Source organism: Acinonyx jubatus, chromosome D4 (assembly GCF_027475565.1).
Source record: "Acinonyx jubatus isolate Ajub_Pintada_27869175 chromosome D4, VMU_Ajub_asm_v1.0, whole genome shotgun sequence".
Taxonomy (NCBI): domain Eukaryota; kingdom Metazoa; phylum Chordata; class Mammalia; order Carnivora; family Felidae; genus Acinonyx; species Acinonyx jubatus.
Window position 1 is genome coordinate 36461141 of NC_069391.1, and position 26652 is coordinate 36487792.

General features: G+C 51.1%; 3 protein-coding genes across 6 annotated transcripts in view; 2 read left to right on the plus strand and 1 right to left on the minus strand.

Moving 5' to 3' along the window:
* Window positions 1–823: 823 nt before the first annotated feature.
* On the plus strand, window positions 824–11832 carry GBA2 (glucosylceramidase beta 2). The gene is made up of 17 exons (XM_027039397.2): window positions 824–1158; window positions 4483–4574; window positions 4876–4991; window positions 7086–7304; window positions 7579–7818; window positions 8051–8153; window positions 8313–8466; window positions 8554–8679; window positions 8878–9050; window positions 9288–9392; window positions 9603–9710; window positions 9813–9964; window positions 10090–10196; window positions 10344–10486; window positions 10565–10680; window positions 10780–10971; window positions 11250–11832. The coding sequence occupies exons 1-17, from the start codon at window positions 824–826 to the stop codon at window positions 11520–11522; spliced, it is 2754 nt and encodes a 917-aa protein (XP_026895198.1). The 3' UTR covers window positions 11523–11832.
* CREB3 (cAMP responsive element binding protein 3) lies at window positions 11696–16585 on the minus strand. Its single transcript, XM_015079393.3, has 9 exons — window positions 16329–16585; window positions 16066–16213; window positions 15923–15990; window positions 15737–15826; window positions 13676–13782; window positions 13498–13566; window positions 12560–12644; window positions 12378–12462; window positions 11696–12299 (listed from the first exon to the last, which is right to left on the minus strand). The coding sequence occupies exons 1-9, from the start codon at window positions 16419–16421 to the stop codon at window positions 11983–11985; spliced, it is 1062 nt and encodes a 353-aa protein (XP_014934879.2). The 5' UTR covers window positions 16422–16585; the 3' UTR covers window positions 11696–11982.
* Window positions 16586–16868: 283 nt separating this feature from the next.
* Window positions 16869–26652, plus strand: part of TLN1 (talin 1) — a 31531-nt gene continuing 21747 nt past the window's right edge. For 2 of the 4 annotated variants that reach the window (XM_027039393.2, XM_053204946.1), the window contains exons 1-9: window positions 16910–17063; window positions 23094–23256; window positions 23501–23598; window positions 23853–23982; window positions 24089–24241; window positions 24502–24644; window positions 24759–24886; window positions 25605–25665; window positions 26310–26414. In XM_027039393.2, the coding sequence (XP_026895194.1) occupies window positions 23127–23256; window positions 23501–23598; window positions 23853–23982; window positions 24089–24241; window positions 24502–24644; window positions 24759–24886; window positions 25605–25665; window positions 26310–26414 (948 nt within the window). In that variant the 5' untranslated portion in view covers window positions 16910–17063; window positions 23094–23126. Of the gene's footprint in view, window positions 17064–21090; window positions 21519–23093; window positions 23257–23500; window positions 23599–23852; window positions 23983–24088; window positions 24242–24501; window positions 24645–24758; window positions 24887–25604; window positions 25666–26309; window positions 26415–26652 lie in introns of those variants that run through there. The other 2 variants (XM_053204945.1, XM_053204944.1) reach the window with 2 other exon arrangements.

Consider the following 26652-nt stretch of genomic DNA (forward strand, 5'->3'; position numbering starts at 1 on the left):
TACCTCCCGGAACCCCCAAACCAGCCTCCCCCACCTCCCTCCAGGCTCCAGGTCCCAGCCCAACGCCACGACCGCCCGTCACCTCGTGCCCTTAGCCCGGGCACCTCACACGGTCGAATACCCGGTCTCGGCACACCGAGGCCCTCACCTGCCCGCCTTTCCACGACCCGGCCAAGTGCGTGGCGGCGTCCGCGGCAGAGGCGGGACTTCCCTTCAGCCCCCCTTCCCCACCGAGCGCCTTCCGACCGGAAACGCCCGGCTGATCGGACCGGAAGGGGCTCGGGTTGACCCGCCGCCTTGGGTCACCTTCCCACAGGCTGGCACCCGGGCGCAGGCGCTGTCCCAGACGCCAACCGGCGGGACCCGGCGCCCTACCCAGGGCGGGGTGGGGCCTGGCGCCACGGCCCGGAGACGGGGCTCAGGCGGCCGCAAGCTCCCAGGCCGGTCCCGGGGGCGGTTCCCTGCGGGCTGGCCCCCGGGGCTCCTCCCCTTTCCGCGGGCTCAGTCGCCCTTTGGCTGGGCAAACTAATCACCGCGGCCCAATGACGACGAGACCCGATCCTTCTCTCCCAGGACCCAGAGATAAGACCGAGGGGGAGCCCGAGGCGGCTTTATTGCTGTCGCCGCCAACGCCGCTGCAGCAACAGCTCCCAGGCTCCACGGAAACACTAGCTCACCTCGGCTTTCCCCAGCGCCTGGCCCTCCGAGACGACACCTAACAACCACCGCCGCCCGCATCTGGACTTGCCTAGAGAGATACTTTGTACCCAAAGACTTGGGACCCGGGACCATCGAGGCCGTGGGGACCCAGGATCCTGAGAACATGGGAACCGGAGTCCCAGCCTCGGAGCAGACTAGCTGTGCCAAAGGGGATCCACAGGTTTATTGCCCTGATAATGCTGGAGGCACTGAGGCTGGGCAGGTTACAGACTGCGACAGCCCTGAAGACAATCGGCCCCTAAGTGAGCCGGGCTGCAGCAATCCGCAGGACTGTGGGCAACTGATGGCTTCTTATGAAGGCAAAGCTAAGGGCTACCAGGTGCCTCCCTTTGGCTGGCGCATCTGCCTGGCTCATGAGTTTGCAGAGAAGAGGAAACCCTTTAATGCCAACAACATCTCCCTGAGCAACCTGATAAAGCATCTGGGCATGGGCTTGCGGTGAGTAGATCCCATTGCCTAGAGTACTTTAGGTTTCACTTTGTTCCAGCACAAGATTTCCAGCAGAGGTGAGAAAGGGTGAGAAAGCAGGTGGGTGCCTTGTTCCAGTCAGTTGGCCCCTACCCCCAACATATTCTAAGCCTGTGGTTTGGAGCGCCGGTGAGACCGGGTCACATCTCTGCAACCCCCTTCCTCCCAGAAACTTGTCTTTCTAGTAGGAAAGAGCAGGAACATCTTGGGCCTGCAGTCATCCTTTCCCATTTAGGCTCCATCTCACTCCTTTTCCAAAGACTTCCCTTTGGCATTTGCTATACTTTGTAGCAAGGCGGGAAAGGATAGTCTGTCTACTATGGTACAGACACAATGTTGTTTTATTCCTTATTCCAAAGGGGCGAGTTCTCAACCTGATTCCCCTGAGTAACTGGGGTGTTCTGTCTGCCTCATTTAAAAGGCACACCACATTACAGTCCCAACACCCATTGGTTTCTTTCAAGCTTTAGCTCTAGGGAGTGGGTGACAGCCTGCCCGCTCTCACCCTAAGGAGAGGGGTGTGCTGTTCACTCTATTCTGAGATAGACAATCCCTGATACAAAAAGCAGAGATCTCTGGCCAGAGAGGCACTGCCATAAGTGTCCTTAGAGCTCTAAGTAATATAGTCTTCCAAGGCCTGCTCTGGTACCCCTTCCCCCAAGGGTTGCAGACACCCCACGAACTTATCCTGAGCTGTAGAACTCCTTTAGATCCTTACAGATCCCCACTGAGTTCAGAAGCTAGTGATGAGAAGCCAAGACCTATTAACAGGAACAGGTGGATATGAGGACAGAAAGCATCACCCTTAGGTCATTCTGAGTCAATCCACAAAGTAAACACAGCTGGGGATGGCGGAATAAAGGTTAGAAAACCCAGCTCTAACAGCCTCTAAAGTAGGGGACCCTTCCCTTTCAGTCAGTGCTGTAGGGCTGGGTTGGGAGCACATTTACCTTACCCCAGCCCAGCCCTAAGCAGTGGGAAGGGCCTGACGCTGCCTGGGTATCTGGCTCCTCTGCTAGTTCCTGTGGGTGGCCTGTACTAAAGAACAATCATCCCTCCAGGTTACTTCAGAAACTGACTCAGCCCAACTCTGACCCCCAGAGCTCTGGGTCAAAATAAGATCTGAGGGCTAGAGTACTGAGAGAAGCACAATGGGATGCATGTGGTAGGACACTGAGATCAAGAACAGGTAGGCCTCCTAGCCCCTCAGCCCCTAAGTGTGAGCTGAGTCAGAGGCCTGAAGCTGTGTTCAGCCCCCTGAACCTTGGCTCCACATGCCAGGATAGGGTGGAGATCATTGTCATGGGGCTTTTGGAATGGGATGAGGTCCTGCACTGAGGAGAAAGCAGGGGTGAAACAAGGAACAATTAATTGTGAATGATAATTCTTAAATTGGGGCTGAAATAAGGAAGAAGGCCAAATGGGTCAGGAATGGCCAGCTGCTAAATTAGGGGAATGAGAGATGAACCCTAAGAGGAGACCAAACTGGAGGTTTGCTGATCAGGAGTTGCAGCAAGCCAGAGTTCTCTTGGCCTCATTGTGGTGACTCAGTTTTGATTGCTCTCCCTTCCAGCCTGAGTCCATTCATTCAATACATGTTTACTGAGTGCTTGTTCTACACCAGATACTCTTTTGTTAGGCTTACCTTCAGATCTTGCATTTCTCCCTCACTGCCCTAATCCCTGCTGTAACCTCCCCCCCTTCTCCATTCCTTTATGGCCTCTAGTTTCAAAGTCCAGTTCCCTCTGCTTTCCCTTCTGCTTTCCCATCATCTCATCCTTTGTCTTCCTCTTTCCCCCCCTTCCCCCTTCTCCCAGAATGTACCCTCCCTATTCTCTAATCACATTTCTCCTCCCCTTGCTCCTCTTCATGTTCACCTGTGTAGTGCCCCACTGTTTGTACATTCACTGGTAAATTCAGCAAATAATCTACAGACTGCAGACCATGTGCCCTGCCCTGTGCTTAAAGCTGTGGTAATAATCAGCTAGTCTTTGTCACTATCCCTTTCCCCAAGAAATTTAAAAGTGTGTCAGACTCGTGTGAGAAACACTGAAAGAACAAGACAGCATCTGATTGGGAGTTCAGATAGCGTATTTGCAAGTAACAGTAATACCTGACACAGGTACCCTATGGCTTTCCTATTTATAATGTTATTTGCTCTTTCAACCATTCCATGAAATAGGCAGGGCAGGAGGTACCCCATTTTGTAGATGAGGAAACTGAGGCTTAGAGGAGTTGTTTACCCAATTACATAGTTACAAGTGGTGTGCTTTGAACAATAGGTATAAAATGGCTGGCTAGGGAGGAGAATAGAATTGGGAGAGTCTGGTGGGACAAGGGTCACTTAGTGATGACCCACTCTGAATGAGAATCTGTAGGACTTAAGATTGGAAGAGAGGCTGAAACCAATGTCAGCGCCTTGAATCCCAAACAAAACCATTTGCTTATTGGATACAGAGCTATGACAAGACCAGGAAATCCCCAGATAGGGATTTTTAGGCTTTACTAGGATACTATGAGAGAGCAAACTCAGAAACCTTACTATTTAAATGCTGAAGTTTTAAAGACGACGTAAAAGGTTATGCCCCAAAATGTAAACACTGGTTGTCTATGGGTGGGATTTTTTCCTCTTCCATCTAGTATACTGTACAAATTTTCATCTTTCACAATCAGGAAGAAAAATAGTCACTTTAAAAAGAAGAAAGTGGGGTGCTTTGGTGGCTCAATAGGTTGAGCATCCAACTCTTGGTTTTGGCTCAGGTCATGATCCCAGGGTTGTGGGATCCAGCCCCATGTTGGGCTCTGTGCTGAGTGTAGAGCCTGCTTGGGATTCTCTCTCCCCCTTTCTCTCTGCTCCTCCCCACCCTCTAGAAAAAAAGAAGAAGAAGAAGAAGAAAGTTATCCCAGCAGACTGTTCCCATGGTGGGCGGGGGGGGGGGGGGGGGTGTAGTCAGGGAAACAAAACTGGCCCTCTCAGCACCTCAGGCAAAGCTCCTGAACTAAAGCCAAGCAGTGGTAATGGAGTTACAGGTGAGGCATGGTCAGAAGCTCCTGAGGAGAATAAAGAGGAGAAACAAAGATAGTCCCATGCTGTAAACTGGGGTGACTGAGAAGAGTAGGGGACCTTGAACTGTAGAGAAGTGAAAAGGAAGAGAGATTTGGAAGTGAAGGGAACGGTCCTTGGCAGCCATGTAACTGGAAGTTACAACTGGGTGACCAGAGAGAGGCAGGGGATTGCAGCCCAGGAGATACCGCCCACTGCCCCTTCCACTCACACTGCCTCTTGCTCCTCAGGTATTTGCAGTGGTGGTACCGGAAGACCCAGGTGGAGAAGAAAACACCTTTCATTGACCTCATCAATTGTGTACCCCTGAGACAGATCTATGGTGAGTCTACCCCAGCTCTGCTCTGCACAGAGAGGGCCCAGCCTCTGGGTCTACTGCAGAGCTAGGCAAGAGGCATCCAGTTTTTGCAAGTTGCACAGCCCCTTTCCCTGGGTTTTTTTTTTTCCTCCAGCTTTACTGAGCTATACTTGACATAAAACACTGTGTAAGTTTAAAGCATACAATGTGTTGATCTGATATCCCCAGGGTTTTTAGAGGAACTCATCTTTATAGTCTAGAAAGTGAGGAATGGGCTTCTTTTCCTCTTCCCATGTCCCACTAACCATCCTGATTCTATCTTTAGGTTGTCCTTTGGGTGGCATCGGGGGAGGCACTATCACTCGAGGTTGGAGAGGCCAGTTCTGTCGTTGGCAGCTCAATCCTGGAATGTACCAGCACCAGACAGTCATTGCTGACCAAGTAAGAACCAGGAGGTGAAGGAGAGTCCAGGACAGTACCCCAGACCAGGAAAAGCCTCTTGGCCAGTGTAGGATGTAGAAATTAGATGTGCACATGATTCAGTCCAATAAGTATTTTCACGATGCTTCCCATGTGCCCACCCTTGTGCTAGGATATACTAGGAATGAGATACTCCCAGAGCACATGTTTCTTAAAAGAGTAAGCAGCCCCAGCACCTTCATGCCCTCTATTTCTCTAGTAAATGGCTCCTACCTACTTTGCTGCCCCAGCTCCACTAGCTCAGCCAGTCCCCAGCCAGGGGGAGCAGGGAATTTCCAGATCCCTTAACCTGGTTAAAAGAACATTCAGTAGTACCAGAAGGGAAAACAAACCCAAAAGTTTATAAATGCACGGGGAAAAAAGATGTGTAGGGTACCTACTCTTCACCCTGATTGGCTAGCCTTCAGCTAGAGGTCAGCTCCTCTGCTGGTGATCACTCCTCTGGTGGTCTCCCTGGCTGAGGGCCTGGGAAGTCCCTCCTGTCTCAGGCATAGATCTCCTTTTTTCCCTTTTCTGAAGCTTCATTTCTTTTCCCTCTGTTCCTTCATCACATCTGGACCTTCAGTTGCCAGAGGCATCTAGTCTACCTTTCATCATCTCTCTCCAGCAACCTTATATGTGCAGTTGTCCACCACATTCCCATTTCCTGTCTGAGGGATGCTTCCAGCTTTCAGCTCATCTTCAAAGAAAAAATGACTAGCAGACCTTGAGTCCAATTAATGGCAATGCCCTTCCTAGTTCAGGTTTACCAACCCTACCCAATGCCCCAAGCTTCCTCTCTGGCTCATCCATTAGGTATCCTGAGGGGAAGTGCCTTCCGGAATTGTGACTCGAGTTAAAGTAATTATTGCATGCTTAACATGTACTAGAGATTGTGCTATGCATTTTGTGTGATATTTAATATTTAAAGACAGTCCTACAAGGTAAGAACCATTATTACACCCATTTTATAGATAAGGAAACTGAGATCCAAAGAGATTTAGTAACATGCCCAAGGTCACATGGTTGGTAAATGGAAGCTCTGGGATCCAGAACCAGCTCTCGCTGTGGTTCAAAGCCCATAGTCTTAGCCACTTCCAACAACATAAATTATTGTACACATACATTAAAATTTGTCAGGCATACTTTGAAGCAAGGGAAGAAAGATTAACCCCTTATAGCCCATATACTCCAAAAGCTTAAATTTTTTTAGGGCAATAGGACTTTGAGAAAATGGAGACTGTGAGACCACCTAAGAACCAAAATAAGAGGGATAGATAGTACGCTGAGAAAAAAGGGACGTTGCTCTAGACTTTCCTCATGCTCTCCCTACACGTGCCAACTCTGCCTGTCTCTGATGTGGAGTCATAATTGGAGAGGGGGACCTCAGTGACCTGGAGAGGGCCCTGCCTTCAAAGAACCCACAGAGCAGTCAGGGAGTCAGAATGTAAACAAAACCATTATATGCTAAACTAGAGGGGTAGGGGGACACACAGGAGAATGACTCACTGCTTGCGGAGAGGAGATGGCATTTGACCTAGGCCTTGAAGGATGAGAGATTTCACCAGATGGAGAATGAGCAGGAGCAAAGGCATGGAGGAGGAAATGTAGTTAGTGTGTTCAAGAAACAGTGAGTATTCAATATGACCAGAATATAAGTGCTTGAACAGTAATGAGTCTGATAGGCAGGGAGAGGCCAGATCAAGAAGGGCCCTCAAAGCCAGGAAGAAGAATTTAGACTTTAGCCTGAGGGCCATGGGGAGTCACTGAAATATAAGCACAGACTAACATGTCTTGATTTGCCTGTAAGAAAGATCCTCTGATACCAGATGGCAAGAGGCAGAGCATAAAAGCAGAAATGGTGAGGGTGCTAAGACCACCATAGTAAGAAGGGAGAGGAAGCCTGGGAGAAGAGAGGAGGCAGGACTTGGTGGTGACTCACCACTGGGGGAGAGGTCTGGGGGATGAGTGAGGCTGTGGTGCAATGATAACCACTGCAGGCTCTGAAAAGGGACGGGAGACTAGTTCGAGGTGCCTGTGGTTACCCCATCCAGCCTATCTGCCTTCTTGGTTTAGTTCACAGTGTGCTTGCGTCGGGAAGGGACGACTGTGTACCAGCAAGTCCTGTCTGTGGAGCGCCCAAGTGTCCTACGCAGCTGGAACTGGGGCTTGTGTGGGTACTTTGCGTTCTACCACGCCCTCTATCCCCGAGCCTGGACTGTCTATCAGCTTCCTGGCCAGAATGTCACCCTTACCTGTCGCCAGATCACACCCATCTTGCCCCATGACTACCAGGTGAGGCTCCCACTATGTTTCCTCCATTGCCCTCCCTTCCCTGAGATCTGTCTCTGCTGGAAATTCCATGATCTGTGAAAGACATCATGCCGGTTTTCCAGGATCTCCGCTCAGTTGGTAAGACAGCCTGCTGGAAATCTGGGGAGATGCAAGTGGAAACAAAAGAGAGTCTACTGGGGGCAGAGAGTAATATTTGAGCCAGGTCCTTGGTACGGAGGAGTGGGGCCAGGAGGCGCTACACTGGGACCATCTGAGTCTGATCTTTTGCTCCCAGGACAGCAGCCTGCCTGTAGGAGTCTTTGTGTGGGATGTGGAAAATGAAGGGGATGAAGCCCTGGACGTGTCCATCATGTTCTCCATGCGGAATGGACTGGGGGGTGGAGATGATGCCCCAGGGGGATTGTGGAATGAGCCCTTCTATCTGGAGCGTGATGGGGAGACTGTACAGGGGCTGCTGCTGCATCATCCAACCCTTCCAAACCCCTACACGATGGCTGTGGCTGCACGACTCACGGTATGGAAGAGCCCGCCCTAGACCTTAGTCCGCAAACCCCTACCCTCAGCCTGGCCCCTGAGCCCACCCCATCCCACCAGGGTCTCTTCATTTCCTCATTTCCTGAATCCCATCCTCACTACAGCCCTTAAGCCTCTGGAACTTGGAGGTGGGAATTATAATGGGAACTGGAGAGTTAGTCCAAAGCCAGCATACTTGTGGAGCTTCCCCTCAGTCTTTGGCCCCCTAACAGGCGGATACCACGGTAACCCACATCACAGCCTTTGACCCTGACAGCACTGGGCAGCAGGTGTGGCAAGACCTACTTCAAGATGGACAGCTGGACTCCCCTGCTGGTGACGGGGGGGTTTGATAGGGAGGTGGTGGGAAGAGAGGTTGTCCCTGTCTTGGGAGGAGGGGTGAGAGCCCTGGTCATGAATAGGCCTTATTCCCATATTAGGGATCCTTGGGGCTGAAGAGGATGCCTATGCCAATTTCTCTTGTGCTTCCCTCAGGCCGAAGCACCCCCTCACAGAAAGGAGTAGGCATTGCTGGGGCTGTGTGTGTTACGGGCAAGCTGCCACCTCGAGGCCAGTGCCGCCTGGAGTTCTCGCTGGCTTGGGATATGCCCAGAATCATGTTTGGAGCTAAGGGCCAGGTCTACTACAGGTGAAGGGATCAAAAGAATTCAGGGATCCAAGGTGCTGGAGCTCTGACCTGGAGCCCGAGTTCTCATTCCTTCCCTTTCCATCCCAGACGGTACACAAGGTTCTTTGGCCGCGATGGTAATGCAGCTCCCACCCTTAGCCACTATGCATTGTGCCGATACACAGACTGGGAAGAGAAGATCTCAGCTTGGCAGAGCCCGGTATTGGACGACAGGTGTGAATGGGGCCTCTCTTACCCTTCTCCTGGGCACTCACACTCCAAATGGGACTCCTTGGTTCAATCTCCACCCACCACAGTCAGCAGAGTTGGGCAGGGATTCACTTGGTGCCCCCCACTCTGCAGAACTCCAAAATCCTTCCCTTCCTTGGAGGTCCACGTTCATTAGAGCATTCCCTCCTCCTGACTCCCCAGATCCTTGCCTGCCTGGTACAAATCTGCGCTGTTCAATGAACTATACTTCCTGGCTGATGGAGGCACAGTATGGCTGGAGGTTCCTGAAGACTCCTTACCAGAGGAGCTGGTGGGAAGCATGTGTCAGCTCCGCCCCATCCTCCAGGAGTATGGTCGATTTGGCTACCTAGAAGGTACAGGCTGGTGGTGGACTGCAGTACAGCAGGCCTAATCCATGGGGCCAGTTAGTGCCCTGCCAGAAGGCAGGATGGTGGGTTTTGCCTCCCCCAGGGGATTGGTTGGAATGAGGGGGTTAAGTGGCGGGTGTGGAGTTTGACAGTGCTCCATCCCCAGCTCAAGGACAAGCTAGGGAGGGGACTTGGAGGGGAAGCAGGAATTCTGGAGACAGTGTGTCTCCCTCCTTCCTCCAGGCCAGGAATATCGCATGTACAACACATATGATGTCCACTTTTATGCTTCGTTCGCCCTCGTCATGCTCTGGCCCAAACTCGAGCTCAGCCTGCAGTATGACATGGGTATGGGTCCCTTTTGTTCCCTTTCTGCCCTTTTAGCCCCCCACACCCACGAATCTTTTTGGTCCCTGAGATTGTCTCCTTCTTCCTCTCTACCCAACATGTCCGCATCCTGCTTACTGGTTCCCCTCTAGGGTCACAAACAGTTCTGTGCCCCACCTCAAGTCTGCCCATTCACTACCCCCGCCCCCAATTGTATGTCTGCTCCGCCAGCTCTGGCCACGCTCAGGGAGGACCTGACACGGCGACAATACCTGATGAGTGGGGTAATGGCACCTGTGAAAAGGAGGAACGTCATCCCCCATGATATTGGGGACCCAGGTAAAAATTCCTCCAGCCCAGAGTTTGCTTCCCTCCCTCAACTTTTGTACCCTCTACCCAACCCACCAATGCAAATCAGTCAGGTTTCCTCCCCTCCCACAGATGACGAGCCATGGCTCCGGGTCAATGCATATGTGGTCCACGATACCGCTGACTGGAAGGACCTAAACCTGAAGTTTGTGCTGCAGGTTTACCGAGACTATTACCTGACGGGTGACCAGGGCTTCCTGAGAGACATGTGGCCTGTATGTCTGGTAAGACATGCATGGGCAGTGGCCAGTGTGCCCAGGGCATGACTGGTGTTTGGGGAGAACCCAGCTGGCTATTGTGTCGCTCCTTAGTATCCATCTAGGTCTTCAGTATCTTGGTCCCTCTCTAGGCCGTGATGGAGTCTGAAATGAAGTTTGACAAGGACCAAGATGGACTCATTGAGAATGGAGGCTATGCAGACCAGACCTATGATGGATGGGTCACCACAGGCCCCAGGTTGGAGAGTAGGGACTTCTAGGGTACCTGAGGTGGGGAACTGGGCACCAAAGAATTGTGGGCTCAAGGAAGAATGACTCATTGCTTGTTATGCATGGGAGTGGCTGGAGCTGCCAGTCTGACCTCCAAATCCGTGTCCCTGATCAGTGCTTACTGTGGAGGACTGTGGCTGGCAGCTGTGGCTGTGATGGTTCAGATGGCTGTCCTATGTGGGGCACAGGATGTCCAGGATAAGTTTTCTTCCATCCTTAGACGAGGTCAAGAAGCCTATGAGAGACTACTATGGAATGGTGAGTTGGATGAGCCTAAGGAGACCTAAGGCAGCTATGGGGACACAAGGAGCCTTATTTTGTCTTCCTGTACTCCAGGCCGCTATTACAACTATGATTGCAGCCCTCCACCTCAGTCCTGTAGCATCATGTCTGACCAGTGTGCTGGCCAGTGGTTCCTGAGGGCCAGTGGTCTAGGAGAAGGAGACACTGAGGTGAGAAAGATTAGGAAGAGGAGCCAGAGAGGAAGTTGGTTTTTTTCTGGAGGTGGGAAGCAAATTTAAGGAAGCGTGTCTCTGCCTTTACTCCTCTAGGTATTTCCTACCCCTCATGTGGTCTGTGCTCTCCAAACCATCTTCGAGTTCAATGTCCGGGCCTTTGCAGGAGGAGCCATGGGGGCTGTGAATGGGATGCAGCCCCATGGTGTTCCTGACAGATCCAGTGTCCAGTCTGATGAAGTCTGGGTGGGTGTGGTCTATGGGTTGGCAGCCACCATGATCCAGGAGGTAATACACTCCCTTTCCATCTCTCTACCATCTGTACCTTGGGCTGGCAAACTTGATCAGCCATCAGACCTCTGTAGGGCCTGACCCATCTGGAAGACCTCTCCCTTTTCCCTGGCATGCCTTCCATTTCCTGCCTCAGTCTTCTGCCTACGGATCACGTTTGTTTCTACCACAAGCTGAGAACTCCCTGAGGGGAGAGACCCTACTGTCTCCATCTGTCCAGCTTAAGTGGCTACTCAGGGATTGCTGAGTAATGTGACTGACATCTCTTCCTACAGGGCCTGACTTGGGAAGGTTTCCAGACAGCTGAAGGCTGCTACCGAACTGTGTGGGAGCGCCTGGGCCTGGCCTTCCAGACCCCTGAAGCATACTGCCAGCAGCGGGTATTCCGCTCACTGGCCTACATGCGGCCGCTGAGCATCTGGGCCATGCAGCTGGCCCTGCAGCAGCAGCAGCATAAAAAGGCCTCCAGGCCGATAGCCGAACAGGGCACAGGACTAAGCACAGGGCCTAAACTTGGACCAAAGGAAGCCATGGCAAACCCAAAGTGAGCTCTCTGAACTGTCGGAGAGAGGCTCTAACAGCCCAGCCTCCAGCCTGGCCTTTCCTCTTCATCCCTCACCCCACCAATCTCCTGCAGCCCTGAGCCACCAAGACAATCATGCCCCTACCCTTCTCCCTACCCAATCGCGCCAGTAAAGAGGGGTTGAGGGTGACCCAGGAGTCAGAATCACTTATTTATTTCTTCCCTCACCCAATCCCCTCACTGCATGAAATGATTGAGGAGGTTAGTTGACTCCCCCAGGCCCATTCATGGGGTGGCAGACATACATGGGTACAAATAAAAGACCCAGAAAGCCAGTGAAGTGTGATGTGTTTGAACTCCCAGGCTTCCTGACAGGACACGGGGGCTCAGGCTAGCCCTCTCCCATTCCTTTCACTTGGACACAGACTAGGAACTCTGGGCTCTGGCTTAGCCCCCCCTCCCCCCCCCCCCCCATATCCTCACATCTAGCCTGAATATCTGCCCTGTAAGATAACAGATGTGGGGCTGTGAGTACGGAGCCATCCCCCTTCTCTTGTGAAGTTTGTGGGCAGGGGAAGGACTGGACCTGAGCAGGGGGACTTTGGGGAGGGGACAGGAAGTGGCAATGTCAAGGCAGGCTCGGCACCAGGAGCCTGAGGCATCTGTCTCAGCAGACAGCAAGAGTTGCCGAGAGCCTGGAGCTCCTGGTCTGAGCTGTCCTTTGGTACCTCTGACTGCTGGGCAGGCAGCTCCAGCTGGTGAGGGTCCTCACTGGAGAGGGCACGAAGCTGGCGGGACAACACTAAGGAAACAAAGACTCTAAAAGGGCAGGCCAGGCTTTCCCCCAGCCCTTCTTTAATGGCATCCTCAAGCCTCTCACCTCCATGCTCAGCTGGCAGGCTCCCCCTTGTGTCAGAGGAGTACATAGCAGGTAGGAGGAGGAGACAGAAGGAAAAAAGTAGGACCTGGAGAACAGGAAAAAGAAAATGAAGAAGAGCTCTAGGTTGTACCCCTATGGCTGCTGCCTGAGAAAAGAATCTCTCCTGCCGTCACCATCCTCACCAAGACACAGGTGCTGCTGCTGCTGGTTTTGTTGGATATCTGAATCACCATGGCCTGGAGTCTCCTCAGCTGGTCCAGAAGGGACCTAGAAGGGGGGCGGGTGGGGGAGACCATGAGCAGCCCCTGGCTGGGCACCCTGAGATACAATGAAACCCTCCTTGTTAAGTCCACTCCTCCATCTGCACCAAATTGTCCCTTTTGCTTTTTGTCCTATTTTGCAAATGACCTCTTCCTCTCTGTGGACAAAATGCCTGAAATTCCTCATTAAACACCTTTCTGGGGCACCTAGGTGGCTCGTTTGGGTGTCCAGCTCTTGGTTTCGGCTCAGGTCATGATGCCAAGGTTGTGGGATCAAGTCCCATGTTAGGCTCCGTACTGAGCATGGAGCCTGCTTAAGATTCTCTCCCTCTGCCCCTCTCCCCCGCTCACACTCTCTCTAAAAAAAAAAAAAGAACATTTTGATTTTGGACAAAAGCTAAGCCCCTTTCCGTCCTGCCCAGACTTAAACTCCTTTGCAGATACATTCAGTGGTTCTACACTGCCTGATCAGCTATGCACATAATCCTCTCCAGGCATTCTATGTTCTCTACCTTCTGGCTCAACTTCCCTATGTTAAGGTTCCAGCCAGACTGAACTATGCTGTGTTCTTTCTGCCTAGAATGCTCCCTACCCCCACCCCAGAATCTTACCTACTATCAAATGTGATCTGTCTCACAGGGTCTTTCTTACTCCTTCCTCTCTCTTTTTGGATACTTATCCTTAGTTACTCGTGAATTTGTTCCCTGTTACTATGAGCTGCTTGGAATCATCCACTTAAGGGCAAGCACCAGACCTTGCATGTGGGCGCTGCCCAGTGAGAAATCCAGTGTGGAGCAAGGGAAAGAGTACAACAGCATAAAACGGGAGGAAGAAGGAACTAATGTTAGAGAGTTGCTTACGAATTCTGTTCCTCCAGGAGCTGTACTTTGTTCTGTAGCTCCAGATTCTGGGCTGTATATTTCAAGACTCTGAGGGAATAACAGGATATGAGGACATGGACTGTATCTCCCCATCTTTGAACCCCAACACTTCCAACTACCTCTGTTCCCACCCCTTGGATCCCTCTCCCTTTTGTACCTGCTTTCTAAGCCTCCCATATACAGCTGCTTCTTCCTGCGGCTCTCTTGAGCAGACTTTTTGTTTCTAATCTTCCTCCGCACTCGTGTCAAAATTTGCTCCTCCATCTAAGAGAAGACAAGGAAAAGAGATCTCATCAGAGGAACATTGGACCAAAGAGTTGGAAGCCAACTAAGTTCAGTCTTTTCAATGCAGGAATCCCTTCTACAGCTTCCCTGGCCAATAGGCACTTGGCTTCTGTCTGAATGCCTCTGAAGACCTAGGGTTAACGCCCTCACAAGCCAGACAATTTTTAACAATTTTATTAATTAAAAAAAAAGATCTTTCTTATACTAAGCCAACATCTGTCTCTATAGTTTCTATCAACTGGACTTACCTAGGATCTACCTCCGAGACCAGAGAGAATGAACAGTCTTTAACTGTTTTAAGGCATTTACTGTTTCTTCAGAGTTAAAAAAAAAATCTGGGCAAAATTTAACTCATCATCTTCCCTCAGGATGGACTGTATCTTCTTAATATATGTCAAACATAGGTTCAAAACTAGACACTAAAATGTGCTCTGGGGGTATAAAGGAGAGCAAGATGGTCACTGCCCTTCTAGAGGCAACACCTCCATTGATAGAGCCTTCAAACCCCACTCACTTTCTTAGTCATCTCAAACTGGTAACTCTTCTTGTACTTTTAAGAAATTAAAATTCTCAGGGAAGCTGGGTGGCTCCATCACTTAAACATCTAACCTTTGTTTTCAGCTCAGGTCATGATCTCACAGTTTGTGAGTCAGAGCTCCAAAATGGGCTCTGCACTGACAGCATGGAGCCTACTTGGGATTTTCTTTCTCCCTTTCTCTCTTCCCCTCCCCCGCAAAAAATAAATTAAAAAAAATTTTTAAGAAATTAAAACCCAACCTTTCTATCAATGAATGTTGATTTCACAACAGTACTATGGTACTGTGCTTATAAAGTTGACCCTCATCACTTAAAACTTAAAACTTGGGATTTTACAATTATTCTCACTATACTACTTCATCCAGCCTTGAGGAATTCTTGATGAATTCTAAAACTTAATTCTGCCATTCAGCTATCAGTGGGTTACCCTGAAGCCAGTGAAATCTAAGTGTCAGGGCCCCTTGCTTGTACAGTCCTTTCCAGGTCCCTATACTAATGTTGCACTGATGGTTTTGAATTCTTCTCTGTTAAAGAGAACACCAAGGGGCAGCTGGGTGGCTCCCTCAGTTAAGCATCTGATTTAGGCTCAGGTCACGATCTCATGGTTTAGGAGTTAGAGCCCCATGTCGGGCTCTCTGCTGTCAGCACAGAGCCTGCTTCAGATCCTCTGTCACCCCCTTTCTCTGCCCCTCCCCTGCTGGTTTTTTCTCTCTCAAAATAAATAAACTTTAAAAAAAGGGGGGGGGGGGCGCCTGGGTGGCTCAGTTGGTTAAATGGCGCAGGTCATGATCTTGTGGGCTCTGTGCTAACAGCTGGGAGCCAGAAGCCTGCTTGGGATTCTGCGTCTCCCTCTCTCTCTCTGCCCCTCCCCACACACTCAAGCAAGCAAGCACGCACGCGCGCGCGCTCTCTCTCTCTCTCTCTCTCTCTCAAAAATAAACTTTGAAAAACTTTAATAAAAAGAGGGGCACCTGGGTGGCTCAGTCAGTTGGATGTCTGACTTCAAGGTCATGATCTCGCGGTTCATGAGTTCAAGCCCCGCATCACGTTCTGTGCTGACAGCTCAGAGCCTGGAGCCTGCTTCAGATTCTGTGTCTCCCTCTCTCTCTGCCCCTCCCCTGCTCATACCCTGTCTCTCTCTCAAAAAGATAAACGTTAAAAAAATATTTTAACTTAAAAAAATTTTTAAAAAGAACACCAAAATTTGTGAAAGCCTCACAAAACCAGGATGTGGCTCTGCATCCACCATGTTAACTACAGGCTCCAGCTTCCTATTAGCAACAAATTTGCTAAATTTTCTAATCTCAGTCCTTCCTGATATAAAATTAACAGAACCAGCCTACTTGGGACTCACAACCCCCACCTCCAGCCTTCACTCCACCAATGGGAGTCTTACCTTAGTAAGAGGAAGTGTCCCAGGCAGAGTAAGCCCCTCCTTCTCCAACAGCCTCTTCTCCTCATCTGTCAGTATCAGCCTAGCAATCCCCTGGGGTTACCAGGAGGTGGGTAGCAGAGTTGCAAGGGGGTGTCAGAAAGGAATGTGCAATGTGGGCATAATCCCGCGGTAAATCAAGTCAAGTACCTGTTCCGCCGGCTCCTCCACATGGAGTGGAGTCGTCTGGGCCCCCTCTTTTCCATACTTCCCACCATCTGCAAAAGGGAAAAATAAAAAGCCAGGCCTACGAATCCTCCCCTCCCCCTAAACTTCATTTATTTCAGACTCACCTACATCTATAGAGACATGTTGCTGTGGGAGAGAGTAGGTGTGATCATGGTGGACAAGACAGGAATCAGAGGAGCTGAAAACGTTCAACGACGTTGGGGGACTCAGCAGGGAGATCAGGAAATCCTCTACCTCCCATTCATTCAGTGCCTGCACAGGGTTCAAAGGAACAAGCCTTGACCTATCACTACCTCCTGCCTCATTGACGTCCTCCCCCCAACCTCCCGCCCGCCCCGCGCCAACCCGACTCACAGCTCCCACCCACCTCGGAAAGCGGCTGCTCTGCCCCCAAATCTCCGCTTTCTTCTAGCAGGAAGTCCAGCAGCTCCTGGTCACCCAAGTCCAATGCCAGCTCCATACCGGATATCTACGGGAAGGATGGACAAAAACACAAAAGCTCACCCGTCCACCTGTCCACAACTCCGGACCCGTCGCTGTCAAACCACACCAGCCCCCAAGACTCGATTCTCCGCAACTTCCAACACAACGGAAGTGACGTGACTACCCCCGAGGCATTCGGGATTTGGAGTTTCCTTTGACGCGGAAATGGCATAGAAGCTGCGCACCACGTCCCGGGAGCTATGCAAATAGAGGGGACGTCCCTGCTGCCTCCTCACCCCCCTCAGGGCGGGCATTCTGGGGAACCGGCTCCGCCCTGACCCCCGGCCGAAAAAAGGAAGGGTTAGAGACTAAAAGGGAACTCGGGCGCAGTCGGACGTTTTCTCCGGATTGCGCCGCACCCTTGCTTCCTGCCGGGGAGGGGCAGGAAGCCCCTCTCTTCGCCTGCTCCCGAGCATCGAGAGCTGGGGCCAGAGCAGCTTCCTGCAGTCCCCGCAACCATAGAGCGCGGGCCCAGGGCGCCGCCCGCGGGTGGGGGACGTTTCGGGGACGGAAGTGGCCGCGAGAGTGTCGAAGGGAGGGCGAGGCCGGAGCCCGATTGCCACCCGGAGAACGAGCGGGTTAGCGGGCCGGCGGGCGGGGCACAAGCCGGGCAGCGCAGGTAGGCCGGACCGGGCCGAGCCCGAGTCTCAGGGTGGGGTCGCGAGGCCAGGCCCGGGAAGCGAGCGGGCGGGAGGGCGGGCGGGGCCCTTGACTTCTCCTGCGTCTCCTGTTTCGGGTACTGTTGGAGTGGTCATCGTCCAGTGTATCTCGGCCTGGGATCGGAGTTAAGTAGGCCGTTAAGGGTGCCAGGCCCTTCCTGGGATCAGTCCTCTGTCTGGGAAAAGTTTTGGGGAGGGTGACGAGTGGGGTGGCAGTGAGGCGCAGGGCGGGGATCGGCTTTGAGGTTAGCTGATAGCGGGTATAGGGGTAGGGAGGGAGCTTCTGGTGAGTTTGGGATTAGGTGGAGTTGGGTTTAGGAATCAAGGTTGGCTTTAGGAGATATAATGGTGGAGTTAAAATTTAGAGTTACTGGCCTGAGTCAGGTCCGTTTTATGTACATAAAGTTTGGATTAGGTCATTATTTTTGTTTTCTAGCCAACCTAAGTCAAAGTTAGGGTTCAGGGCCAGGTTAAGGGTCAGCACAGGAATTAAATTAGAAATCTAGTTTTAGAGGTTACAAAACATTAGGACAGTACCGGGGTAAATAGCGAAGGGGATGGGTCAGGAATCAAGTGACAAAGGAGTTTTAGGCTTAGGGATCAACATTTAGGGTTAAAGTCAGGGAATTTGGTGCTAGTGGTAAAAATTAGATCAATATTAGGGATCAATGATTGGATATGGGTGTCTGCTAGGAAAGGGATGAATGTCAAAGCCAGTATTGGGAACAGGAAACAAATTAAGGTCAGGGTTAATGTTAGGAATTAGGATTAGTTTTAGGGGGGTTATGGTTGAGGTCAGGGTAGTTGACCTCAGATAGATAAAATTTAAGAGATTGGCAGTACGTAGGCACTCTTGTTTTGCGGGGAGGTCTCATTCCTGCATGGTTGCAGAGGTCCTTTAGCCCAGAGATATGACAGACTAATTTCAGGTTAGGGTTCTGGGCTTCTGCTAGAATTTCAGGCATCTGAGATTCTAGCTTCTTTATTCTGTTCTCTAAACCCAAGGCTCTTGATGTGGTCACCACAGTTGAGGGGCAGGGGTTTCTGGACTATGTTGTTTACAAGGTAGGAGTTGGGAAAGGGACTGGGACACAGGAGATGTACAAGGCCTAGTCATAAGAGGAGGACTGCTTAGGGAGAAGGGGCTATGATTAAGTAGCAGCCCACCGAGGAAACACTGCTGCCATGGAAGAAAGAGATGACTGAATCCTCTGACAGTTCAGCCCCACTGCCTCCCAGATCCCTCATTCTCTAGTTATTAAGTCCTCTCTCCAGCTCTCCTCCCTGGCCCTGCAGTTCACACCTCCCTGTGTACCCCCTTTCTGCAAGCACAATCCTGCATACAGAATTGTCCCCTCACCGGTAATTTCCCCATGTTGTTCATCTTACCACCGGTTCCTAGCTGCCATTCTGCCTCCCTTCCTACCCCTGAATCTTCACATCCTACCATATTTTGCCCTTTCCCAAATCTGAGCTTTCCCGTCCTCTTAAAACACTCTTCCACATTTTCACTCACTCACCTACCTGCATACCTCGTGGTCATCTCCTAATACCCCACCCCCAGCCCAATATAACTATCCAGTACTCCCAGGCCCTGCTATGTGCCAACCCCTGGTTCTAAGCCTCCTTAATTTCTTGATCCAGTTGTAGATCCCCTTCCCCCACTCCCCAAACAGAAAAGAGGAAACGAGACCCAAAGAGGAAACTGGGTCTTGCTGATCTCACGCCCAGCCAGGCCACTGACCACACCTCCATTTCACTCCCAGCCTGACCCTGCCACTGACCACAGCACTATACCCTACCCAGCGTGACCCAGCCACTGGCTGTGCCCTATACCCACCCCACCCCCCACTAACCCCAGCTTTGCTTAGACACTGCTGGTGTCCCTTTGCTCTCCCCCCATCTCAGCCTTATTTAGCCACTGACCACAGCCCCACCTCTTCTCAGCCTCCTGTTTCTTGCTCTGGCCTCTGACCTCATTCTTTCATTCCCTGACTTACAATTATTTTTCCCCTTCCCCTAGCCGGATCCAGTGACTGGTCATATATGTATTTTTCCTATCACCAGCTTCCCCAGCCTTTCTCTACACCTTGTATTCCCCATTTCTAGTCCAATACAGTCACTAACCTCATCCTTTCTGCCCATGCCTGGTGCTAACCACCTCCCCATCCTCTTGCCCCAGAGCCTCATCTTCATATACCTAGATCGACCGACCCTTTCCTTCTTCCCTTCCCAACTCCTTACCCAAACTCAAGCCACCCCAGTCACTGAAAGGCTACTGGTGATAGAAGCTATGGGACCCCAGTGTAACTTCGGGCTCTGGTCCCTGAAGGTTGACAGGACAGATTGTCATCGGGTCCTCTTAAAACTACAATTGACCAACATCCTCCTCTCTACCATTCTAACTACTGACAACGCCTCTCATTTGTGCTAATACGGTATCTTTCTGACCAATCTCCAAGGTAACTGCTAGAGTTATTTTCCAAAATCCAGTTCTGGTTATGTCCCTTCTGTGCTCAAAGCCTCCCTTGACCTCCTGTTGCCCTTCAGTAGGTAAAATACTCCTTTCTCTCTAGTCCTCTCCTTCCCTTTCCACACTAACCCTGACTTCCCCATCACTGCTCCCTTGCAGGTACCCTGTGCTTTAACCAGCCTACCTACTCAGTTCCCTGAATGCTCCTCCGCGATTAGCTGCTTCTCCATCTTTGCTTATGCTATTCTCTCTGCCTGGAATGCTAGCCCTGACTCACCTCTGGCTGGCATAGAGAGCTTGGGCTTCAGAGTCAGAGAAGCATGTGGATTCAGATCCTGGCTTCACAACTTAATAAGCTGTATGACTTTGGAGAAGTTCCTTGAACAAGTATTTAACATCTTTGCCCCTCAATTTCCTAATCTGTAAAAATGGAAATAACGATACCTACCTTGCCAAGTTGTTGTAAGGATTAAATGAAATCATGTATACGAGGAAAGTGACATAATGGTCAATAAAAGATCATTATTATTTTTTATTACCTTTAATAAAGTCCTAACTTCAAATGACACTTTTCACAGAGACTTTTTGGTCCCTCTTCTCTGACCTAAAGGGATCTCTCCCCTGAGGACGCATCTCTGGACTCTTACCACATCCTGCCTTGTATTAAAATTCTATATTTAGCTTATCCACTCAACTAACTGGGAGCCCCTTGAAAGTGAAGGCTAAGGCTTACTCTTCTTGCTTCCCAGTCAGTGAGAGTTTAGGCCAGAGCCTTTTCTACAGCAGACCCTCAGAACTGCTTGTTGGATGAATGGAGGGAGAATGTGTAATGGGAGATGTTGGGGCAAGTTGTTCACTTACCAATAGAGGTCTGTTTGTGGGGAAGCTATGTGAGTGGGATGGGGTCTTTACGGGAAGATAACGTGGTTGTGATAGGGTCTGCGTAGGGACTGCATGTTTGAGATAATGTGTGTGGAGACAGTGTAAGTAGCTTTGTGAAAAAGAGCTCTGTGCATAGGCTGGGGTGCAGTTAGGGAGGGTGAAAATGCATGGGTAGGGTGTAGGTGGTGAGGGGGCTATGGTGAGGGAGATCAGGTCCAGCCCTTCAGCTGCCCAGTCCAGCCCTAAATGAGCCTCCAGCAGCCTGAGGCCGGATATGTCAGTCTCACCCACAGTCCTCCCCCCCTCCACCGCGGTTGCGGACTCAGAGGCCAAATTTGGTAACAGAGTGAGTGTTACTCCCCCAACCCTCATACGTTCTGACTTTGTCTTCAGCTTTCTCTCTCCCTTGTACTTCTCTATAGCTCCCTGTCTTCCTGCAGCTCCCCTTGTGGGTATCTGCTCTGACTATATCTCCGTGTACCCCCGATTCTTTACCACCACAACCCCCCCCCCCCCCCCCGCCCCGTACATTGACATTCCATTCCTTGCTGGGATTTGACCTCTTGTCCTCCATTCCCCCCCCCCCCAATTGCCCAACTCCTCTGGAATGCATCTCAGGAATGTCTTGAGGGAGGAGGAGCTCCCTGGGAGGGGGGTATGGGGGGCATTGTTGCTGTTCCATAAAACATGATGGAAACGGGAGCAAAGTTCTCAGGCCAGAGCAGGAACTGGATAGCTTCTCCCCATACTTCCAAGGGCCTTGTTCTTTGCCCTCATCACCTCCAGTTCACTCTTTAATTCCCTTTCCTCCCTCACCCTCTGGTAGCTGTATGGGTGTCCACTCAGTACCAGCCTGGGAATAAGGGTAGGCATGACTCATCTCCCTTATCGGGGTGTCACCAGAGGTTTCCGTGAAGAAGATGGGGGCGTCCATGTCCGGAGGAAATGGGGGAGACATGCAATTTCAGGTTAGGGTAGAGGGTCCTTTCAGTCCTGCCCTCAGCTCCTCTGACTGCTCTACTTCACTGACCCTCCAGCCCTCCAGCAACCCCACAGCCAGGTCTGTCAAGCTACTGGGAGAGGTGGCCGAGGAATGGGGAGGTGGGCAGCGAGCTGGAACTTGGGAGACTGGAATGGTCCTATCTTGTTTGGAAATAAAAACAGAGAGTGAGCTGTGGTTTCTTCTCTTGTGAGACTCTGGACTGTTTATAAGGTCAGAAATGTCTATCAGATTCCCTGATCCACACCTTTCCCACATCTGCCTGCCTCCTGTTTCTACCTAGATTTCCAGTCCCCTTCACCTCATCCTTCCTAACCTCTTTATTCTCCAAATACATCTCTCTTCCCTTTTCCTGGTTCTCAGCTGGCTGCTGTATCCCAGCACCTCCACCTCTTGTTTTCAACCTTCCCCTGAGCCCAGCTTTTCCCCTTTTCCCCACCTGGGGCCAGCAGTTTGCCGGGGTGGGGGGATCGGCAGCCTGGATTTGCTCATTCTCTTAGTTGAGAGGAACCAATCCCCGTACCAAACTGGGTCACATCATCAGCTGCCAGGCAGACTGGTCCTCTTGTGCACTGGGTGCCACCTGCAGGGGTTCCTCCAGCCTGCTGAGAGGTGGTGCCAGGAGAGTGGGGGAGGTGAGCATGGGACTGATATCACAAGCTACACTGAAAATACCATCAAGGGAGGCAGTGAGATGGAGAGCAGAGTATGAGGAGGACTTGCTGAAAACCAGAGAGCATGAGAGTTGTGAGGACTGGGTATTAACTTGGTGACTTGGAGCAAGGACTGAGTTAGAGGGACAGGGCTCTCTGTCTGACCTGCCTTGAAACTACCCCACCTGCTCCACCATGGTCTGATATCCATTCTGCAAAATTGGGGAGTTGACTAGGTAATTTCTGAGGTCCCTCTGGATTAGAGAATCATAATTCTATCTTGACTGCCAGGGAAGCCAACCATGGGGCCTGGCTCTTTGGGAAGGCCCCCACCATGTGAGGTTAGAGGAAAACCGGGACAAAAGTAGGCCTAGATAGCTTGAACCACCAGTGTTTGGTCTTCCGGCCGGGCTAGGTCGAGTCAGTGTTTGCAGGCTTCAGGAACTCTCGGGAATTCTCTCATGTAACATCCTCATTTTGCAGAGGAGGCTAAAGCTGTCAGAGGGGAGGTCACATGATGAGTCAGGACAGAGCTCTGAAAATCCCAGACAGGAAAAAGCTAGCAAGACATAGTGGGAGACAAAGAGAAAAAAAGACTGAACCAAGAAAAGATGAAAATAAGGCAAAGGCAGGCCTGGGAAAGGAGCAGGGATAAGGGGCAAGAGAGAGACACTTGTAGAAAGAAGGGAGGCACAGATTCTAGTGATAGGGATGGGGCAGTGTCCTCAGGGAACACTACGTTTCAGACCTGCTGTTGCACCTTGCAGACCGACTCTCCTTCACTTATCTTAGATGGTTAGGGTTGGTTCTTTTGGTATAAATAATCTTTCACGCTTTAAAATTCTGAAATGAAACAAAAACAACCGCATTACTATCTGCTTTGGTAAGTCCCTTTCAAAAACACGGCTCCCTGGGGCACCATCTGAGGGACCACCTCTCCTCTAATGAGGGTGTGCTCTAATGCCCTAACACCACGGACCAGGTGTAGCCAGGCTGGAGAGGAGAAGCTGCCACCATGGTTGCACTTTCGCTGAAGATCAGCATCGGGAATGTGGTGAAGACGATGCAGTTTGAGCCGTCTACCATGGTATACGATGCCTGTCGCATCATTCGTGAGCGTATCCCAGAGGCCCTGGCTGGCCCTCGTGAGTCTGAGTTACCTCGGTGGGTGGGGTGGGAGTCTTCAGTCCCTTCTTGTTCCCAGGCTCTTGGCTTTAAGGGATGACCCCATTGTCCCTCAAGGCTACTCATCCCTCACGCCTGTGCTCTGTGGTTCCCTCTGTCCCCTTTAGGCCCGCAGTCCCTGGGGAAATAATAAGGGGCAACAATGCAGCCATTCAGCCACACTGGGGTCCTCATAGGTCTGAGGTGATCCATCCTCTCTTTTAGCCAGCGACTTTGGGCTGTTTCTGTCAGATGACGACCCCAAAAAAGGCATATGGCTGGAGGCCGGGAAAGCTTTGGATTACTATATGCTCCGAAATGGGGTGAGTATCACTTCTTCAAGGACCACCAACATTCTCTTCCGTCAGCTTCCCCACTCCACCTCCTGTTTTCAGCACCCACATCCATTGCCTCTGACCCTCTCCAGACTATCACAGGCAATCAAAATACCCTGCTTTTGAGTGAGCCATCGTCATCTTACCTTCAGTAATCTACTTTCCTCCCCTCTGGCCATGGAAAAAGGAAGTAATACCGCTAGCTCAAAGTAGGCTCCTACCTCCTATTCCCGCCCCAATAGGACACCATGGAATACAGGAAGAAGCAGAGGCCCCTGAAAATCCGTATGCTCGATGGAACTGTGAAGACTATCATGGTGGATGACTCTAAGACTGTCACCGACATGCTCATGACCATCTGTGCCCGCATCGGTAAGGGGTCCTGGTGGGGCTGAGGGCTCGGGGATGGAGGCTCCAACTCTACCAGAAAACACGGGTGCAGTGCCTGGGATGCTACCAACCCCTCGCGCTCCCCCAGGCATCACCAACCATGATGAATATTCACTGGTTCGAGAGCTGATGGAAGAGAAAAAGGAGGAGGTGACAGGGACCTTACGAAAGGACAAGACACTGCTACGAGATGAAAAGAAGATGGAGAAACTAAAGCAGAAGTTGCACACAGACGATGAATGTAAGCAGAAATAGAAAAAAGAGGGCACTGGAAAATGGGCAGGGGGCCAGGGGGCAGCTGTTTATTTGTTAAGTTATTGACTACCTGCTTTTGTAAGATGCCGTTTTAAGATACAGGATGCATCAGTAATAAAGTTCTACACTCATGGAACTTATCCGTGAGAGAAGGTAGGAGATAAAGAACAAACAAACAGAAAGCCAAAGACCAGGCAGCACAGGCGCCCTTGGGGCTTAGCATTGAGGGGACTCTCTGTGTCCCAGTGAACTGGCTGGACCATGGCCGCACATTGAGGGAACAGGGAGTGGAGGAGCATGAGACGCTTCTGCTGCGGAGGAAGTTCTTCTACTCAGACCAGAATGTGGACTCCCGGGACCCCGTGCAGCTGAACCTTCTTTATGTGCAGGTGTGGAGAGGATTTACCTGGGATGAGGGAGGTACAGAGAGGGGGGCAGAAGCACAGCGAGGGGTATTCCCGCACCCCCACACAACATTCACCTCCTTTCCTTGTGCTCTCCAGGCACGAGATGACATCCTCAATGGCTCCCACCCTGTCTCCTTCGACAAGGCCTGTGAGTTTGCTGGCTTCCAATGCCAGATCCAGTTTGGGCCCCACAATGAACAGAAGCACAAGGCTGGCTTCCTCGAGTGAGTGACCCACATCCCACACCCTGTCAGGACCCAGGACTCCCTGCCATTGTGACCCCAACAGCCCTGCCCCCATCCCGGGCCTTCTCTCTCCATTTCCTCTTCTGAAGTACCAGGGTTTGACCCACATGGGTACCTGTTTCGCTGCCATCAACCATTTGTTTCCTCACTGGCCCCCTGTGGAACATGAAGGTAGCCTAGAATCTACCTCTACCCCATACCTCTCAGGCAAGCATGTAGCTTTTTGAGATTCTCTGAAGAATTTTACTGTAGTGGCTAGAGGGAAACGGTACATTTTTCCTCATAGGGAACATTAGACTTACAAAGCTTCACAAGTCTCATCCACTGAGAGTTCTCAGAGTGTATAGAGTTCGGCGCTGCTTGCTTAACTTCCTACATGCATGGTCATCCTTCTACCGAGCTCCTTCTGCTCTTGGTTCCCTGCAGTAGTGCTCTAGGCTCTTTCCCTCAGGGACTGGGCCTGCAACTCAGGTTCCCTTGTCCCTTTCCCTGCAGGGAGAGACGCAGGCTGCACTCCAGAGCTAATGCTAAGTCATCTTGATTTCATGGACAATCCAGACTCTATTCCCTCGAGCTTTCCTTCTCCCCAAAGATAATACTGTCCTAGACATTTCCTCACGCCCCTAGGCCCACAGTCCATGGCCCACATACCCCCGATGCTGTCCACTACATGCTGACCCTCCCTTTTCTGGTGTAGCCTGAAGGACTTCCTGCCCAAGGAGTATGTGAAGCAGAAGGGAGAGCGTAAGATCTTCCAGGTGAATGGGGGCAGGGGAAAGTGTTTGGGATGCCCCGGGAGCTTTGCTGCTTAATCCTACTGACTGAATGGACCCCCGGCCCCTTCCTTGTCTCCTCCCACCCTGCTTCCACCTGCCAAGCTGTTCTCCCACCTCTCCTGTGCCAAGAAAGCGGAAGACCTGGGCTTTTCATCTTAGCTCCATCACTGCATTTGCTGTGGAATTCAGTTCAATATTCTTGGTTGTTTTTTTCTTTGCATCTAACATGGGATGACAGTACCTGCCCGGGGTAGGATTGATAGGAAAATCAAATGAGATAGTATGCCTGAAATTACTATGAAAAGTGTATCTTTGTACAAACATAAAGTGTTATCCCCACCTCTTGAATATTCAGCCCCAAAAGTCTTCTATCTGACCTTCTACTTTCTATCTGTTCACGTCTCCAGAATATCTGCAAATTCTTTAACTATATTCCTTGAATTGTTGCTTCTGCATATCCTTTGTCAGTCCTCATCCCGTCACCCTCTCGTTTCTCATACCTTGCACCCCCTAACCTTTCCTGTGCCCCCCACAGTACGCTCCCATCGTAGTTAACGTCACAACTCCTTGTCTGTGATGCTGTCCTCCCACGTTTCGCTAAACATTTCTCCATTTTCTACTCGAAGGCACACAAGAACTGTGGGCAGATGAGTGAGATCGAGGCCAAGGTGCGCTACGTGAAGCTAGCCCGTTCCCTCAAGACCTATGGTGTCTCCTTTTTTCTGGTTAAGGTGGGTTACAGACCCTTCTCACCATCCTCCTTATTTCCACTCTTACTCTTTCCTCTCAAAGTCAGGCCCTGCCCTTGGTTACACTTTCCACCATCCCTACTGACCTTGTGAAAACTTGCCCTGTTGTCAGCCCTCTGCCACCAACTTTCCTCCAGACCCTGCCTTCTCCCTAGTGGAGCTTGTCCTGGGTCCATCCATAGACACCCAATTCAGCTCTCCCACCCTCCTCAGCACCCCC